This window comes from Periplaneta americana, chromosome 8 (assembly GCF_040183065.1).
Source record: "Periplaneta americana isolate PAMFEO1 chromosome 8, P.americana_PAMFEO1_priV1, whole genome shotgun sequence".
NCBI lineage: Eukaryota > Metazoa > Arthropoda > Insecta > Blattodea > Blattidae > Periplaneta > Periplaneta americana.
The window spans coordinates 179,284,031-179,305,469 of NC_091124.1; the positions used below are offsets into that span (position 1 = coordinate 179,284,031).

Sequence of the window (21,439 nt, forward strand, 5' to 3'; positions counted from 1 at the left end):
TCCTTTACAAATGATGTTGACAAGGATTTAAGATTAGTCTATAACCCACATACTAAGCGATATAATTCTGTTATCATATGACTGATATTATGCTAGTATTTTAAATTAATAAACAATTTTCTCACAATCAGCTAATGCAAATACAAGTAACTAGTTATTATGTGGATAACTGTGTCATGTAGGTATGTAAAGGTCATTGCTGTCACTACCGTTTCTCAAAGATATAAATCCAAACACCACATTTCTATAAAATTCCTTTATTAACAACGAATAAAAAGTTTGAATATAACAAAAACATTAACAAAAATGCATGAGAAATACAAGTATCTTACACACTGCAATGAAAGAAAGAGCACATTTCAAATTAAGATAGTTACTATAATTAAAGCAATTGCGGGTTATGAAACATAATTCGCACTTTATGAACTATGACTTTGGCTTGATAATGATGGTGATAAAATGATCTACATGTAATGATGGATTTGCGAGTACAAAATGAAGGTGAAGATGAAGATGATTATAGTGATTGAAGTGATTATGATAATGTACATGAAGTGGGCGATAACTTTGCATGATGAAATTCTGGCGTGCCCTGAGATACCTAACAAATTTATGTCGATATCAGAATATTATGAGTATTCATCAGCAAATGACGAAAGTAGATATGCCATATTTGAATGAACGAGGAGCTATTTCATCTGAATTTGGAAATACTTTCAGATGGCAAAAGATCTTTGGATAGAACGTAGAGAAATATAACATATAGTTATGGCAAGCGCTGATATTTCTAATGATCACAATTGCAACTGTTTATGATAGCTTAATGAAGCCCTTTTGTTTGATTGCATCTATAATACAAATTATAATTGCATATTTTATTTAAGTTAGTTTCGTTAAAGATATAAAATTACATAACTTGTTATGTATTTCGGGCTAAACAACGACTATCCTTTTTCGTTAACATCTCGTTTGAAGGAATGTTGTGAAAATAAAGCTACCATAGCCAAGATGAAATCGACGAAAAGATGTCGCTTCCAGTTCGAACTTGTTGTGTTGTTGGAAAGTCGTTACTGGTTTCATAATCTTTGTGAATATTGATGGAATGATATGAGGAACAGTGACATGAACATGATACTAGAGATGAAGTCATTTTAACTGGAAATACTAGCGAGACGTGAATTGATGATGTAATGCAATGAATACAGAACTTTTGATGAAGCGCATGATACTACAGCATGTGTGCGTAGTGTAAAATGTGTGTAATCTGGCGAGTTAATCCTCATCTGAACAGAAATGGAGCCGGTTATTGTGAGTATCTTTTGCTGTATCCTCCACTGCTGTAGCCTCCAGAAGAGTAGGAAGCAGCCAAATTGGGCAGACTGCTGCTACCGGAGTACGCACTACTGACAGGTGAGCTGTAGACTCCTGACGAAGAGCTGTAGGATCCGCTGCCGGGCGAACTGTATGCGCTGGAAGGTGCACTATAGCTGCTACCAGAATCATGACCGTTGAAAGAATACCCTGAGCCTTGGCTAGGGGCGGCGTAGCTAACGGCGCCGCCGTGGCTGAAGCTCGAGGCCGGTGTGGAGTAGGATCCGCCGGAACTGTAGCCGCTCAAGGTCGAAGAAGGAGAGCTGTAGCTGCTACCGCTGCTATAGCTGGAAGAAGGTGAGCTGTAGCTACTGGAAGGTGAGCTGTAGCTGCTGGAAGGTGAGCTGTAACTGCTAGAAGGTGAACTGTAGCCTGCGCTGGATCCCTGACTTGCAGCAGGTGAGCTGTAGCCTGACAGAGTAGCGGAGGAGCCATGACTCACGGCTGGCGAGCTGTAAGAAGATGACCCAGCTGAGGATGAGGATTGGCCCAGCGAGATGGGAGCGCTGTATCCACTGCTGACACTGGGAGAGTAACTGATGCTGGGTGCCGAGTAGCCTGCGGAAGAGCTGCTGGAACCTCCGCCAGTACCCACGCCGAAGGTAACAGGACCCAGCTTGGCCCCAGAACCTCCAGAAATGGAAGCTACTGCAACGGGAGTAGCTAGAGCTGCGTGGCCACCTCCAAGATTCAGACCGCCGATGCCTCCGAAGCTGTATGAAGGAAATGAGTGGCTGCCCTGAAGGAGAAGAGGTTGGCCTAGACCATGACCTCCGAAACTGAGACCTCCAAGCCCGTGACTCGGGAGTACCAGCGCTTGTCCCAGACCGGCACCGCCGAGAGAGAATCCTCCTCCGTGCCCGAAGCCTGAGGAAAGGCCAAGGCCGGGGAAGTGGCCGAGACTCAGACCGGTGAAGGCGGGGGCGTAGTTGAGACCGGCGCCACCGTGCCCGAAGCTGCCGACGAAGCCGCCGCCGCCACTTCCCTGTCCCCCGCCGAACCCATAGCCCGACGTCGTGCGCTTGTCCTTCTTGGACGTTCCCTCTTCTGACTGCTTGTCCTCAGCTGGAGCCTCGGCCAACACGCACGCGGCGATGAGGCCAAATACTATCTGCAAGTCAAACGTACCATTAATTGAAGGATGCTGCTTCGTCAGTATGTTGATAGGATGATAATGAAGAGAAACAGGAAAATTTGTAGCGAGTCTACACCACACCACCTTTGATCAATGTGAATGTCATAGGAACTGATCATATGTACACTGAAGGAGGTGACAGTTTTGTCCCAGGATGACGTACGCGTAAGAGATTTGTCGCCAGAAGATCATCTAAGTTTCACCCCTGATGACTTAACAGGTTGCTCAGCCTGTTAGGCTTTGACGACAAAAACTTTTATCAATTTCTCTATGCTGCCATTTGGCTTCTGCATAGGACGTAACGTTATAACTCTCATTTGAATTGCATGGAGCAACTGTACTTCCATCTACCGGTCGTTCTCAATTGACGGTGGTTGTTGTCTTCCACATGTTACCGTTTTTAACATAGAGATGGCCAATCTGTTATATCAGGGGTTTTTACATTACGTATATTATCCTACAGCACACAATGTATTAGTGGTTAACAAAGACATATAGATATTTTGTGATCATCAAGAGAAACGAAATGAGAGAAAACGTTTATGTATCAAATAAAATAAATCATTCGTTAAAAGTCAGTGAACATCTATAAAACTTACACATTTAAGCGTGAGTAAGAAGTGTATTAAAAACAAAAATATTATGTGTTACCAAGGTGATACAAACATTCACAGATAACGTTTACTCGGTAATTCAGTTTATCATATAGATTGATATTGAAATAGGCTATGGTACTCGAACTATTGATTAAAATATGCACTGAAATTAAATCACATTTAACACGCATCCAAATAGAATTATGTGTAGTTAATTTTTCACAAAATTACATAAAATAGCTTAATTCAGATCATAATAATTAATCCATTTTTCTTTCTTCTTTCTGTCCTTTCTTTTTATTTTCCTTCTTCTCCATGCTTAAATAGGTTTTTGCGTGAATTCCTCGAAAAATCCTTACACATTTGTTAATATCCAAACTGCACGTGTACAAAAAGTGCTAGTCATAATTTCATATAATTTTGCAATGTTATGATGAATCATTTTAGGATTATTTTAAGGGATTATACATAACATTTAGGTGCATAATTTTTCTTTATTCACTATTATAATCTATGAGAAGATTTTTTTTTTTAAATTTGCATATGTATGAGTGCACCTATCTCAGAAACAAAGCATGTAACTAGCTTGGTATTTCCTGGTAATTCTTAACATAACATTTAAAATAAACCATTAAAGCGTTTCTGTGATTATTTAAGTAGAATTTTTCATTTGAATATCAAAAATCACTTTAATTAAAGTTCGTAATTTCTGTAAGAGTTCTTGAAATTCTTACAACGTTATCATAACACTATACTTCGTTCCATAATGTCTAACAGGAGGAGTAAACATTGCCAGCACAGGAGGATATAAGTATACTTGCTATTCAACCATTGACAGAGGTCATTCCACGCTTGTCTAGAAGTTGAGCAGGGGTAGAACGTTTCAGACCGCCTAACTTCAAGTCCACATGGAATGAGACCTCTGCCATTGGTTGAACAGCAATTATATTTCTTTCACTCTCTGCCAATATTGTTTACATCTCCTGTCAGATATTATAGAACGAAGTATAGTCTACTTTTAAAAGGTTTACACAAAATTTCAGCTTCCTAACGTAACTTATATTAAAGATATGTGCACTATATACAAATTTAAGGACATTTTTCACATAGTATGTGAGTAAAGAAGAAATAATAAACCTAAAATGTATCTCATAGCTTACAATACTCTTAATTGATCAACTATGAGGCTGGAAAAATTTAATCTAGTTATGGCTGCAGCTTTTTGTACATACTCATTTTAAACATTAACAAATATACAGGATTAGTTAAAAGCCTCGCACCACCTAAATAACTTTTGAAGCATACGGTTCAGTGATATGAAACTTGGTATGTGAGGATAACCATATACTAAGAACTCAATAATAGTATTACCGAGTTCTTTCTACTTCCGGTTTAACCGGAAGTAACTCCAACTCTCTTATTTTAAATGTAACACCCAATATATTTTTCATTTTTGACTAGTGCTCATTAAGAGCTTTTCAAAAAGTACCCACACTCGATACTTCTGTACAAATTCAGTGTTGCTAAGTCAAGAAAACAGAAAAGTGTATCGAATATTAAAATAATAAAATACTCCTTCCTTAACAAAAACAAAACAAAGCTAGCTCACCTTCTAAATTATGTGTTCAAATTGGTAGCCCTCAGCTGCTTTACGATGTGTCACTCGATCATAGAAACCATTTAAGGAATGATTTAACCAGGCTTTAGGAATATCTTGCACCACTTCCATTTTTATTTAGCAACACTGAATTTGTACAGAAGTATCAAGTGTGGGTACTTTTTGAAAAGCTCTTAATGAGCTTTATTCAAAAATAGAAAACATATATTGGATGTTCCATTTAAAATAAGAGAGTTTGAGTTACTTCCGGTTAAACCGGAAGTAGAAAAAACTCGGTAATACCATTATTGAGTTCTTAGTATATGGTTATCCCCACATACCAAGTTTCATGTCACTGAACCATATGCTTCAAAAGTTATTTAGGTGGTGCGCGTCTTTTAACTAACCCTGTATAATATATATCTCTGTGAGAAGCGCATATGCTATTCACTGAGCCGAGGTCACGGTCGATTTTTACTATTCTATCCTTATTTTTAAAAATAAGAATTTACGTAAAAGTTACACATGAACATCATACTCGTTTTATATTTTGCATTGCTTCACTCAAGTACGACAAAAATGTTTGTCAAGAGATACTAATCCTAAGACAATTAGGTTAGTAATTACCCAGCTAGGTCTGTCAACTGCTGAATTAGAAAAAATCTCAATAAAAGTAGAAATGATTGTGCTTGTAATAATTAATTCTGGAAATATAGAGGGCGGTGGACATTCTGGACAGCTGACTTCTTATCTCTTCAGCTTCTGGAGGAAAGAAATTGAAAAGAAATCACTTAATCTGTATTGTGTTCTTTTGATCCAGTATAATAATAATCCGTGACGCTACTCCCAGATTGACTAGCCGGCTGCTGGTCTCACAATCACATGCCTAAGCAGAGGTGGACGATCATCCAACGAGAATGGGGGTATCATGTGGTTAGCACGATGATCCCCCAGCCGTTATAGCTGGCTTTCGTAACCCGATTTCGCTACCTATCGTAGCTCCCCAAGTGCATCCCGATGCTGTGTGGGCATTGGGCCCACACATTGGCCGAAATTTCATGAGAAAACTTATTCCTCCACGAGGAGTCGAACCAGCGCGCATTCCGTAACGAGAGTCCTAGGCAGGATGCCTTGGATCACGACGCCAGAGGGCGAGATACGGTCCAGTATAAATATCTATTAATATTTTGCTTAATACTATCATACTTAATGTACATCATTATCTTATCCTAAATTGGCTCATAAATAGGCTACTGAGAAACTGACTAGTTATTGAGAAACTGACATGCACAGACGGGCTGCACGACAAAAGTCACTTTTTCAGTAACAGTCGTACGGGAAACAGTGTTTCCGTAAAATATCTTGAAATCGTATTTTTTTCCCAATTATATTACCCCAGATCACATATATAACAGATTGATCATCCCTATGTTAAAATCGGTAGCACTTTGAAGAGAACAACCGCCAGGATCGCCACCCGTCCGCCGTAAACGAACACGAGATGACAGTACAGTCGCTAATGCATTTCAAATGGGAGTTATGACGTGACTCCTTCCCTAACAACTAGATGTCAGCATAGAAAACCTGACAAAAGTTGTTACCGTCAAAGCCTACGAGGTCGAGCAAATCTGGGTATATGATCTAGGTTATTACCTTACTTTTTCTAGCGAGAACGGTAACAAAACATCACTATGATCTTTAGAAATAAAGAAATAGCTGGAAGGATGTCACGTCATACCGGTTCTTGATTGATCGCTTTTAAAGAGGAGGAGGTGAAAAGAGAAAGGAAAAGTGGTAGGGGAAGAATGAAAAGCAAACAAGAATAATGAAAAAGAAATGAGATATCACTAAGCACACATACGATGGTATCTCGTTAGACTTTCGAATGATATTTTTATGTAAGCGAGTGTATTAAATGGCAATGTAAGGAACTGATCTAATTGAGAGTGTCAGTGAGTAAAATAACGAGTTTTCTCTTGTCATATTATTAGATTTCACAGAAGCCAGACTTCATTTTTATAGTGTAACAATATTATATTGAGATCTGGCCTGCTTTTTCAATACAAGGTTTCGTACATTGTGTATTGAATTTCAAGGTCCTACAATCAAGGTGAGTGACGTAAATGGAACTGTGACGACGTTTTTTATAACACTTTATCCTCTTCTTACAAGAATCCGAACAAAGAGTCGATATCTGGGCCATCACAACACACTCTAGTACGCAGTAGAACGGAAAGAAATGCATTTTAACTTAATTATACAACCCCTACTCTGTTTTATTGTCTTGCAGGTGTTTTCGTGGTCGTTTGCTGCTTGCAAAATGTTCCACGATTACTAAAGTAATTCAAAAGAACTTACTTACGGTTTTAAGAAGCCACAGGTTCATTGCCGCCCTCACATAAGCCCGCCATCGGTCCCTATCCTGTGCAAGATTAATCCAGTCCCTATCATCATATACCACCTCCCTCAAATCAATTTTAATATTGTCCTCACATCTACGTCTCGGCATTCCGAAAAATCTTTTTCCTTCCGGCCTCTCAACGAACACTCTATATGAATTTCTTGATTCGCCCATACGTGCTACATGCCCTGCCCATCTCAAACGTCTGGATTTAACGTTCCTAATTATGTCAGGTGAAGAATACAATTACAGTTCTGCATTGTGTAACTTTCTCCATTCCCCTGTAAGTTCATTCCTCTTATCCCCAAATATTATCTTAAGAGCCTTATTCTCAAACACCCTTAATCTCTGTTTTTCTCTTAAAGTGAGAGTCCAAGCTTCACAGCCATACAGAACAACCGGTAATATAACTGTTTTATAAATTCTAACTTTCAGATGTTTTGACAGCAGACTGGATGACAAAAGCTTCTCAACCGAATAACAACACGCATTTTCCATATTTATTCTGCGTTTAATTTCCTCCCGAGTGTCATTTATATTTGTTACCGTTGCTCCAAGATATTTGAATTTTTTCAACTCTTCCAAGGATAAATTTCCAGATTTTTATATTTCCATTTCTTACAATATTCTGGTCACGAGATATAATCATATATTTTGGCTTTTCGGGATTTACTTCCAAACCTATTGCTTTACTTGCTTCAAGTAAAATTCCCGTGTTTTCTCTAATCGTTTGTGGATTTTCTCCTAACATATTCACGTCATCCGCATAGACAACAGCAACAGATAGAAACTGGCCTATACGGACTCTGCTGTACGTTTCACTAAGACACATTTTATTTTATCGAACTAGTTTCTTCGCAATACCAACTTCTGTAAGAATATTATATAAAACTTTCCTCTTAACAGAGTCGTATGCCTTTTTGAAATCTTTGAATAACTGATGTACTGTACACTTATACTCCCATTTTTTCTCCAATATCTGTCGAATACAAAAAATCATGTGAAAGGAACATCTGCGAATATTGAACAGCTTAAATCAATATAATAAAGATGCACGAAATATAATTTGTGGAATTATAATATAGTTTACAAAACTTATAATTCGCATTATTAATACCGCCTATAACCATGGTGTGTCATTGGAGAAACGTTGCCCTGTTTCATTTTACATTTTTAATTTTTGCCTATCGTCCCAATTAATTCACAACAAAACTATACTGATCACTAAAAAATTATTGTCTTTGATTTTGTTTCGCGTTATGAAAAATCCATCTGGTAATTTAGTTTTTAAATGTTTGCTTTCGCATCATGAACAGTTGAAGCATTTCTGGCCTGCAACCATATTCCCTTCAAAGATAATCACTCTTAAGTTTGTAAATTATCGTAACCCTTTGGCTTTTCGGTTAAACATTTTTTTATTAATTTCGTAACTAATGGATCAAATTTTTACTTTTAACATATGTGCTCCATGAACTACCTTTGCATTTTTATTAAAATTATTTTCTGTATTACGAAACGTCAGAGGGTTTCCTTAATTACTTATTTTACGACGCTTTATCAACAGCTTTGATTATCTAGCGTCTGAATGAGATGAAGGTGATAATGCCAGCGAAATGACTGCGAGGTCCAGCGTCGAAAGTTATAAAACATTTGCTCTTAATAGGTTGAATAAAAACCCCGGGAAAAACCTCAACCAAGTAAGTTGTCTCAACCAGGATTGTCAGAGATTTAGCTGGAGGATTTGTAAGATCGAATTCCTATATGCGAATGGACATTTTATTCCTAAATATATTTCCAAGTTTGATGTGGGGTTCTGTATTCACAGAAGTTCTCTGTATGTTTGCTTAATGTTAGATCGCGAAAGTCTCAATTTCGTTTGAAAGTAAACGTCGACAACCTGGCTGACGCAGAGATCCATTCATGTTTGAAATATTTTAGTAAAAATCAGAAGATTAACATTTTTGTAAAATGGTATGGTCCTGAACTTGCCGTTATTCGCCCCGATTCTATGACCGTGGCTTATAAATGTCGCTAGAACCGTAAAAAGTAGACCTCTTAGTTCATCAGAGACTATCCAGAGTCCATCACACACGATGGATCTACATTATGCTGTATACGTAATGAATGAATGAATGAATGAATGAATGAATGAATGAATGGATGATGATGATGATGATAGCAACAATAATCCTAAAGTATATTTTAGGATTTTGCGATATTTGTTAGATACAGGACTCAGATTTCTTTACACCTCGTGGATCAGCTAAGTTATATTAGCCAGACATAACATAACGCACCTCATAGAGTTGATGACCTTTCAGCTCTTAATTCATTTTCCTAGATTAAATCTGTACTCAGTTCCGAAACGTTGGGAATGTTGAGTTTCAGCACACGATAGAATACCCAGATATCTTCTTCTGGACACAATCATCACGGAAATCTAAATTATTATGAGGTCTTTGGTCTTTTTAAATGTATGTTTGAATTAAGTTTCTTCGATATTTCGGAACTGCTTACACGTTCCGTATTTGTGGAAAGGAAATTCTATGGGTTAAGTTCCAAAAGTGTCATTTTTAAATAAATTAATTTTGCACATCCTCTATAATTGATGGCGCAGTGTATCACTCTAGACACATCTGCATACAGAGTGAAGTTGTCAGTACCATGTTTGGAGATTATTTACATAAGCACATTGAAAATATGTTTTAAAATGCAATTTAAGAAAAACAGAAATGGCCACCGGCGTGGCTCAGTCGGTTAAGGCGCTTGCCTGCCGGTCTGAAGTTGCGTTCGGGCGCGGGTTCGATCCCCGCTTGGGCTGATTACTTGGTTGGGTTTTTTCCGAGGTTTTCCCCATCCGTAATGTGAATGCAAGGTAATCTATGGCGAATCCTCGGCCTCATCTCGCCAAATATCATCTCGCTATCACCAATCTCATCGACGCTAAATAACCTAGTAGTTGATACAGCGTCGTTAAATAACCAACTAAAAAAAAAACAGAAATGGGCTAAGTGCCATAGTCACTCTCCTTCTTAAAGAGATGTGTCGAAAGTTCTGTAAGCTCATAGATCGTTAATGAAATTTATCATATAAAACAATATTTATTTTTAGCTTGAATGAGTTCATGATCATCAGAGAGAAATTACAACCCAACAGCTACTATATCACGGACACTGAAACCTTTGCACAAAACATTTCATTTTTCACATTCTGGAAGATTCAAGCCGTAAGACTTTTTGACTTTTTGCTGAAGTTGTTTCATGTTTATACTTACTTACGCAAATGTATACAGTCTACACGAAGATTTCTAATGATAGTTCAGGGAATTCACTACAGACAACCTGGCGGAAGAAGTATTAAACTTGATTATTTGTAGATCTATATTTCCAAGAAATGCTCTTCAGAGTCTGTTAAATTTGAAATCAGAATATTGTAATTTCCCGCTTTTGTGGTCATAGCGTTATCAACTGTATCATCCATATTGATTACGAAAAATTCACTAATAAGTATAAAAGACATACAGGGACATCACTTTATTTTTACCAACATTTTTAACATTAACCTGGCTATACTCGGAAACACTGTTGCCCCCTTCCATTACAGGAGTTTGATGTTACTAGTGCAATATGTAAACAAATCATTTTACTAGGTATAGGAGGAGAGAAAAGTAGTGTATCCATTTATGTTGTAGGGAAATACGATATTACGATTTTCAGATTGATTATCACTTTTACGGAATTTATCAAAATACAGTAGAGTAGTAACATTTTTTTTCTAAAAACTCAACTTTTCAGGCGGCTATGTTCGTTATGTAATGTCTACTTTATTTAGCATATTAATTATTGATGTTAACATACAATATAGAGAGTGCATTTAAATTGAGGGGGTCATAAGTAAAGGGCTGTAAGTGCACTTAAGTTACTTTTGAGAAAGTGGGGATTGAATATTTAAGCTTTCGTAAAACCGGTGAAATTTCTATTTAAATTTTAATGTGTGATGCGATTAAAATATCCCTTTGCCACTAGAATTTTAGATACTTTAGCTTACACTGGATGCACTTAACTCATGTTATTACAAATGTCACTAGCATTCCTTTGCTTCTAGCCACCTCAATTCAAAATAAGCTAATATGAATTTTTAAAGAAGTTGCTGAAAATGGTTGCCGTTCATTACAATGCAGGCTTCAATTCTTTACGCATATTATTAAAAACATTTTGAATCATATCCTCTGAAATTGAATTTATCGTTTCTTCAATATAATTTTTAGTACAATATTATTAATATAGGTTATAGAAAACGCAACCATATTTCTGAAACACACTATACACTGCAGTTTTTACTTCACTGCTTGAAGACTTCGAACGCAACAGCGGCCGCAAGTTTGTGTGTCTGACGGGAGCAAGGACATTAGTGAAGGGGTGAGAGTGAAGTACATTCAGAAATGCAGGTACAATAAAAATGCAAGTAAAAATAAAATGATGTCCCTGTACATTACAAACAAAAGAGCAAAAGTTTTATTGGCCGAGATAACGAATACACACTTAACTCCTTCAGAGGATGAAAACACGACAGTGGTACACCAGATGCCATTTATGTGTAGTTATAAGAACTACCTCGAATTCCAGTAGCACAAGGCGTTTTTAGAGGAATACTGGTCTTATCGCACAGATCATTTTGATGGTCATAATAATTTTTCTTTCATCAAGGTACTTAGCCCATTTAGATTTTTCACTCTACATTTATGCTCTCACAGATCGAGAAACAGAGAAATACTTCACGAAACGTATATGAACTTAAATCTGGAACACACCGGTGAAAAATCCAAAATATTTTTCATAATGACAACGATGTTACAGTTCCATTCAGATACATAAATTGGGATTTGAATATATTCATATTGAATACTAGTATAACTCCAGTTAATCTCTGTAATATTATTTTTGTGAACCCGTTCCAAACTTGATTATCCAAGCGTAAAATTATTTTCAATGGAATATGGGGAGAGGAAGAAGGTGCGACTGCCTTATGCATTCACTCCACGCATACAGATGTTTTTGAAGCGTGGGAATGCGGTAAGTTGCTGAGTACACGTGCAGAACGAGGCGTCTTTGAGGACAAGCCGCCAGGAGATCAAGAGCAGGAGAATGAAAAGCATAACCAAATTGTTTATTCTATTTTTTCTCAGACCACAGATTTAATTCTGGGTTGGTCATTCAGCTATATCACATTAACTATCTTGCTGTCTTCCAGCTGAAAAGAAAGTAACTGTTGCTCACATTGGGTCAGTATACTTTTAATTGCTTCATATTTTCTAAGAGATGATATTTCAGATTTAAAAGATTTGATAATGAAATGGCTTAAATGCTTCAAATTTTTTCAAATATTTGTGTAGAATATTGAATTACAAAATATTTGTAACTTTACAGCGGTTTTCCTATTTCTTGCCATAATAATTTTATAGTTTCTCCATAATTTATGCAATATTTTATCAGTACTGCAAACATCGGAAACTATGGAAATCTGGTATACCGTATCATTTTCCTAGGAGACCAATCCAGTGGCATTTCTACGATCAATCTTACACGTAGAAAATAACCCTATCAAACACTGAAGGTAGCCTTGGCATTTTAATTTGCAGTTACGAAGCAAAAGAATGAGATACGAGGAAATTGGGTGCCTTTCTGTTGACAGTTCAACTCGGAGAACAGATATCATTATAATAGACAGAAAAAAATTGTGGACTCATTCTCGATCCCACAGTCCGTTTTGAGAACAGCGAGGAACAACCTAGAGAAGTCTGCAAAGAAAAACAGGCAATTTATCTGCCATGCTGCAGCGATTTGGGGACCAAATATAACATCAAGACGTGGGACGTTATAGGAATTATGATTGGGGCTAGAGGCAGAATCCCACGGGAGTCCTTAGAAGTGTTCCGGAAATTAAAAGTTCTTGACAGCACCCTGGACATGATATCCTCCACTGCACTGAAGTCATCGTTTGGCATAATTAATCATCACTTATATTCTTTATAAAATGTAATTTGTCTTGTAGCCTAAATTGTTTGTTATATTTCCAATAAATTTCTCAATAATAGCCTACGTAACAAGGGTTTCTATTAAAGAAAAAATTGAATTAAATATAAATATTCATTTAGAATTGATTAGGAGGCCGATTATTAAACCCTGGTTAGGACGGCTATCAACTATCTGCAATAGTAATATACGTTACAAGAGCGGTATGTTAACGTTTTCATGTTGGAGGAAAAGATTGAAAAAGCGAAACGTAGTTGAGCTTTTTTAATTTCCGAGAACATGAAAACAAACATAACGCTCGTGTATCGTACATTATTTTGTGCGAAGATCGTTTATTACATACCTGAAAGAGGAACTTCTGATTAGTTGCAATGAAATCTCCATCTTGGTTTCTGTTCAATGACGGCAACTTTTAAAAACTAAAATATCTATTTTCAACATTGTTGCTATAAAATGTTTTCTGTGTTTACTATATTCCAGCAGGCCGTGATATACGTCTGTCTTTTTTTCCCCCCCCAGTCTATAAATGCGAACTTAAAACAAACGGTAAGGTTATGTAATGATTTATTTTTCATTTTAATATTTTAACAATATTATTTATATAACATATTGCAGTAATAACATCGGCATCTGGAATGTTGTCGATTTTTTCACGGCTTCCTTAATGCTACTTGTATCAGGAATGCAATAAGTTTCGTGGAGTAGTAGACTTTACTTAATTTTTGCAAATATTTAAAAACAATAATTAACATTGCAATTTAGGTGAAATTGCAGTGGTAAGTTTCCAATTTATAATTATTACTATGTTAAACGTCTCTAAAAATAATATGTTAAAAGCCTAAAGCAGTAAAATGAATGTCGCGCTCAAGCGGTAAGAAGAGGGAAATTGTTATGTGTGTTACGTTGGGAATACTGAATGTGGTATTTCACACTTACCGCGTATTGGTTTTGTGCGGAAAGCAAGCAAATACGCACGATCTCGCACAAAAATAGGTTTCTTGTACAGATCCAGAAAAAAAAAATAGCCGGAGTCTTGATGGGAGTTAAACTGTATGTACGCAACAGGTTTCGCACGACTGTCCACAAGTAGCATATATACAGGCGGTCTTGTTTACTGCACATGCGCAAAGCGTTCTATCTGGAACTTAGTAAAATTAAGCGAGAATTTTTTTTCTGGAACTGTACATAAATTTGAGGAACATTTCAATGTCTATCCCAGTTTTGTTCTGATCACTTTCAACTGAACAGAAATGCTATTTTGACCCACGTTTGGAGTCGTAGCAAACTAAAAACGTTCCTAGTTCATTGCATTGCAAATAAGTGTCTGATAAACGTGGCTAAGGAAGTTAATAACGAAAAAGCACTTCCGGGCAAAGACACTGTTCGTAAAGCTCTGTTTTCTACGTAAAATTGAGAGTATAATAAAATAAATTTTTATACTGATGTTTCAACTCAACGTAATTTTCTTGTTGTAAAAGTTAACTACTTTATTATAATTACGCACGTCTTATTCTTTTAGCCTTTGTCCAGCGTTGTGCAGTTTGATGAAAATATACGTACTATAATTATTATCTTTCCGGTTTCCGAAAATACAACATCACAATGTGACGTACATCTTATGTCTTATTAAGAATTATACGCACTAATAATTACCAATCTACTACCACTTGATATGTAGGCCCTTCAGACCATATGTGTTCTATGGGATTCATCAAAATCATGAGGTCGGCAAACTTTGTGTCTGATCGTCAAAAATAATGCATAGCTACATGTTCTTTTATTTCAAAGTAATATATTTTAAATGAAGTAAACATATAATATCACCTCTCAAATGGTTAATTTTAGTTTATGCTGGTGAGTTGTGTAACAATTTAAGATGTCTATTTCTTTTATTTGGAAAGTAGGCGATCAGCAAAAAAATACGTATAACTCTTAAATTGTCGATATTTTTTTTTATTACGTATTGATAAATTATGCAAGAAAATTTAGGAGGTTTTATTAAAAAAAATAAGTATTTCGTATGAATAGCTTCATATTAAATAGGCGGGCTATACATTCTAATAATATTTTGAAAAAATTGCGGGTACCAGAATTTTTAAGACGACTCACGATAGTTTTGTTGTGAAGAATATTTTTACTTTTCCAACCATGTTTTGAGATTTAATATCTTAAAAGTTGTTGACTCTCAGCTCAACCGCCGTTTCTAAATCGCAAATTATACATTTTTTTTTTTCATAAATATTGTTCAGAATACATATTCTTTTTCATGTAGAAGACATAACTTATTTTCAGTAATCTAAGACTACTGAATTATATATCATAATAAAGGGAAGTATACCAAAATCCAAAGATTAATCATAGTTATTGCTCTTGTTAATGAAACAATTTTATCTTACCTCCCTCTCCAAAAGTTTACTAACAACTAATGGATTCTCACCCAAATGAACAAAATTTGTATCGCATATTCACATTTGTGATGAACGAAATTGCTGTCAGACAGATAATCTCACAAATAGATATATTTTCAATATGATTCTCACTTCTAATGAACCGATTTTTTTATTTTATTTGGTTATTTTACGACGCTGTATCAACATCTAGGTTATTTAGCGTCTGAATGATATGAAGGTGATAATGCCGGTGAAATGAGTCCGGGGTCCAGCACCGAAAGTTACCCAGCATTTGCTCGTATTGGGTTGAGGGAAAACCCCGGAAATAACCTCAACCAGGTAACTTGCCCCGACAAGGATTCGAACCTGGTTTCGCGGCCAGACGCGCTGACCGTTACTCCACAGGTGTGGACTAATGAACCGAATACTGACATGACAAAAGGCATTTCTAAATTATTAAATGTTCCCTTTTCTCTGATTTTCATGATGAATAATGCGTGAAATTATACCAAACCCTGGTGAATTTGGGAATTAGTCTTATGGATAATTGAAGAATCAAAATTAGTGTTAATACAAAGTTGGATCTCCATAACTACACCGTTAATATTAAATATAATTTTATAAACTGAAAAGGAGAAAGTCATTGAGATGATGGTTTCTGTTGTGGACCAATATGGGATAAGAATCGAGAAGTATATGAAAAGAGAGGAACCTGCTTCAGTAACCATTTTTACGAATCTACAATTAAAGTTGTTATGGATAACAGAGCTACAATTTTATTGAAGTCATGTTACCAATTTCTTCCTAAGAATGTAAAGTTAATAATTTTGCAAATAAAATATCAGTTGTCCAAAGCGTTTCATCCGACTCTGACTGAGATGCTGAAGAACCTTGTTTTTGAGGAGTCTGTTTAGGCTTAATAGAAGAGAATAATTAAGGAAGTACAACAGAGTCTCTGTTACCTAACCCGGCCAGATCTGCCTAGAATTTTCTTTTGCTTTTCTCTATTAGTCTGCTATAATGTAAAATAAATTTTTGAAAGAATTGAACCAGAAAGAAAAGCACTCACATTAAAAGAAGCACCGTGGTGGATGTGATGGACTTTTTATGAAGTAGCAGAAGAGAAAGAAATCTGATATGAGCACCAGAAATGACCTCAAATGAGAAAATTATAGAGAAAATTTGATTAAATTACAATTAGGAAGGAGAAAAGGAAAGAAAAAGCCAACGAAGTAATGAATGTGATTGTCCTAAGTATGGATAACCGTATTTTGACAGACAAATGACTCTTGGTGGACAATTATTGTGTAGAAGTAAAATTAGATTTGGGTAAAGGAAAATTATTGCAATGCCAACATTATTACAGTTTGTTGTATTTAATGATTATGATGATGATGATAATAATAATAATAATAATAATAATAATAATAATAATAATAAAAATAATAATAAATTAATATTTTTCTTGTTACTCGATGACTTCACTTTAAAAGAAAAATCTAGAACACGACATTAAGGGTGCTATGCATAGACATTTCGCTAGCCCGCGCTATGAGCGTGCTAAACTAGCCCCGGCTATCGACTGATTACTTGTACAGGATTCATATCATATCATATCATATCATATATCATATCATATCATATCATATCATATCATATCATATCATATATCATATCATATCATATCATATCATATCATATCATATCATATCATATCATATCATATCATATCATATCATATCATATCATATCACTAACACTGGTTTATGAATACGAAAAACGTTAGTTCGCTGATCATCCACCGGAAGCACGCGCTAAGAATGTCTATGAATACGGCCCTAAAAGGTTAGCGAAAATAAACTTGAAATAGCACGTACACGCGTTGCGGTATATGTTTTATTTTTTAAGCTTTTTATTTTATGGATTTTCACTTGGGTCTGCGCTTTAATTTTCTTTGTGAATTACTGAACATGTATTGTAGTCTGCTTTTATTACTTATACAGTTTAACTGTAACTTTTTGAACAACGTTACAATTAATTTCGTTGTATAATATGTACACATCGTCCTCACGAAACATTACAAAATTGAAAGTAAAAAAATAGCATGTTATTAAAGAGAAAAGAAAGTTGCGTTACAGAGAATATCGAGGATTAATAGAGCATCAATCAATTTGCCGCTGAATTAGTTTAATTTCATGCCAATTATCTGTATCCTTGCATTTGGACTATTCCATCTCAAATCGACCGAAATATAGAGAAAATTGACCTTGCAATTTTTAAATACAATGAAACTTTTTCTGTCCGCAGACAACTATGATACAATGCTTTGTGCAAAGTTTGAGGCATCAGAACTACATAGTGTTTAAATTAAAAATACTTAAATTTATCGTATTTTCGTAAAATTAGCAACTTTAAACTGTTGTGACTCCGAAACCCTTTCACCCAATGATCAAAATCATGGTTCATTTTGATGCTGAGAAGGTAAAGATTATATTGACATGTAAACAATTTTTCTTACTTTTTATGGAAATGGAGAAATTTTGATTTTTCTTAATTAAGACACCTTTGCCCACGAAAAAATATTTTTAAAATATATGGTTAGATTCCGAATTGAATGTACAAATAAAGACATATTTTTTACTGGTGCACCGTTGATAAGAAAGTATTTAAAATATCAAATAAAGAAAATAAATAGTACGCGCGTGAACTAACCAGCTGACTGTGAGGCGGGACCTAGCCTAGGCAAGCAAGGCCAGGAGACATAAACACGTGATGTTTCGTCTAGTAGCGCATAGCTGGGCTAGCTTTATCACAGGTTTTCATAAACACAGCAGTAAAATGACGCCCTAAGCTCGCTTATCTTCATCTCTCGGTCTGTGCTTGCTGTGTTGCGCCTTTCAAGTCTAGGCGTGTGAATATAATTTATTTAATACCCCCGAAACTTATTGCCGTGACACCAAGCAAACAATGCCGAATCCCTCTTAATAATACAAGGTTTTTTCTCAATTCTTTTTTTTTTTTTTTTACATTTTTACAAATGGGCAAAAAGCGTAAAAGTTAGTAAAATCAGATTATCTGTCGCTCTGTATACAATAAAAATAAGGATTACTTCTTATCATGACCTACCAAATGTCAGCTTCAAAATGAGCTCCCGGTCAATGTTCTGCAGTAAATGGTTCCAGAGTTCTGAGCGCTGAAAGAGGCTTGTTCTTATAAAATCGCTAAATTTGTCGCCAACAGTACGAAAACCGTTTGACTTTCGACAGTATATTTTGCAAATGCACTCTCCTCAGCACCTTGTATAAATAAGGAAAAAATTAGAGTATAAAAATGCGAGGTTTTTTTACTGATCGATTTCATATGAATTAGCCTATTTAGGCCCAATTGTATAAAACTCCCTGACTAAAGATCAACTTTGATCGAAGATCGAAAAGTGAACCGAGTTCAGACACTTCTTCTATTGTATAAAACTTTTCTGTTATCAAATTACCTTGGTTCAAATGCAGTCTAAGTTCACGTGAAAAGGATTTGGCAACATCGCATAAACAGGTGAAATACGTGATGCGCGGACAGGTTTGTTCAGTGTTGCCAATCTAGCGACTTTAACTCTCTTTCAACAACAATTTCTTTTAACTTTTATATTGCTTAAATAGGGATTTAGCGACCTTTTTAGCACCCCATAGTGACAAAATTTAATCTTTCATTGTTGATAATGAGAAATCTAGAGACTTTACAACTACTTTTTGGCGACTTGCCGTACACTCTGTTGGAGACACTGGTTTTTTGTGCAATGTAAATAATGGCGGACAATAAGAAGAAGGTTGACTGTTCTCCGAGTTGTTATCATGTTATGGTGTTTGATACTGCTAAACATAACAAAGCTTTATAAAACGGCAATTTTCGTTTAGTAATACAGTTAATTGAAAATTTATGAATGTACCTATCATATCCGTTAATAATTAATGGTTTTTATAAACCTAATATAATTATAGGTTATGTTATTTGATACTGCTGAACACGATAGAGCCTTATAAAATATAAGATTGTTTGTGTATTAAGGCAAGAAATTGAAGAAATATATATAAATGTACCTATCATATCTATTAATATTAATAATAATGGATATTTTATTTGCACAATCTGTCACTCGTATATTTCAAACAGAAAAGAAATAACTGAACTTGGATCATCTAACTTAATCGGAGAAATTTCTTGAGTCAAAATTGACTTTAGTTTGAGACAAATTAATATCAGATTAGACTTTATACAACACAAAATTCCAAGTTCAGCTGAAACAAGGATCAATTTAACCTCTGATCTAAGATTAAGTGGTTTATACAATCGGGCCTTAGAGTCCAGTTAGGCAGGGTAAGTGAGATCAAATACAGCTGCATACACACTGGCACTTAGGAAATCGTTCATGTCTGGCTTTGAACTTGACACTGGCGAAGCACTGGCACTGATGAGGGACGCGGCCGGGCACTTACCAGGGTCTTCATGATGCGGCTGACGAGCGGATGAGCGGCGGAGGTCGACTGGAGTGAGGGACAGCCCAGCAGCGGCCGTTATATAGAAGAAGCTCTCCTCGCGCACCCGGCCCGGACGCCACTTTCCCTCTCCCTTTTTTTACGTGTCGCCCTCTCGATATTTTGCTCCCCTTTCTCTGAGTGTCCTTTTCACTCGCGGCAGGTGAGCGGAGAGGCGTGGTGCTGACCCGGTCACTGTATGAGACGAGGGAGGCGTGTCCGCTTCGAGGTCATCGTGGCCGTGACGTCCGCACCGGTGCCTTCTGTACTAACAACAGGTTACCGTTCCTAGCCGCCGTTTCCGACTTCTCCGTTAAAATAGCCGAAAATTGTTAAGTCATCTTGCACCTTCCTCTGTTTGCAATAAGTGCTCACATTTTCCGACTTTCGCCTTTCTTATTAATCTAACCTTGATCCACAAGTTTTTCTGAAGAAATTCACTCCTCAACTATGGTTCAGTTGCTCGCATTCCTAGCATTAAATTCAGTTGACTTGAATTTTCAATTCCAGACAGAAGCTGATTTGTGATCCTTCTATAATGACCGGGTTTGACTCTTCGTCAGTCGAACGGCTAGGACGTCGATTGTTCCATGACAGGAACTAGGTTCAAACACCGACCAGCCAAGCGGATTTTGTCATCAACAAGGGCAGCACTTAGGGTAGGTTTTCGCTAAATAATCCGTTTTTCCCATCAGCATACCGCCATATTTTCATTAATAATGATAATTATTATCATATCGGACAAAGTCGTATGTATGTATGTATGTATGTATGTATGTATGTATGTATGTATGTATGTATGTATGTATGTATGTATGTATGTATGTATGTATGTATGTATGTATGTATGTATAGAACGTTCACCAGGAAACATGTACTGGGACATCATTTTATTTTTACTAACATTTCTAATAATTAACCTGGCAGACCTAGGCGTCGTTGGGAAGACAACTTCTGAGACGAAACAGGCCAAATGGCCTATATTGTTGTTGATGATGATGATGATTATCATATCGGACAAAGTCTAATGTATGTATGTATGTATGTATGTATGTATGTATGTATGTATGTATGTATGTATGTATGTATGTATGTATAGAACGTTCACCAGGAAACATGTATTGGGGCATCATTTTAATTTTACTAACATTTCTAATATTAACCTGGCTATATCTTTGGATTAACTGTTGAGAATCGGAAACATCGTTTTCTATCCCTTCCAAGACTGGAGTTCGACAATACTGGCGTAAAATACAAACAAATCACTTTACTAGGTATAGGAGGGAAGATAAGTAGCTCATCCATTTACGTAAACTAGGAAATATCGCGATTTTGAGTTTGATAATTTTCATTAGGTTTTTGTTTAATCAAAATACAGTACAGTATTAACA

General features: G+C 36.1%; 1 protein-coding gene across 1 annotated transcript; it reads right to left on the minus strand.

The window, feature by feature from the left end:
• Positions 1-241: 241 nt before the first annotated feature.
• LOC138705280 (uncharacterized) lies at positions 242-20,143 on the minus strand. Its single transcript, XM_069834125.1, has 2 exons — positions 20,010-20,143; positions 242-2,482 (listed from the first exon to the last, which is right to left on the minus strand). The coding sequence occupies exons 1-2, from the start codon at positions 20,019-20,021 to the stop codon at positions 1,304-1,306; spliced, it is 1,191 nt and encodes a 396-aa protein (XP_069690226.1). The 5' UTR covers positions 20,022-20,143; the 3' UTR covers positions 242-1,303.
• Between the last annotated feature and the right edge of the window lie 1,296 nt (positions 20,144-21,439).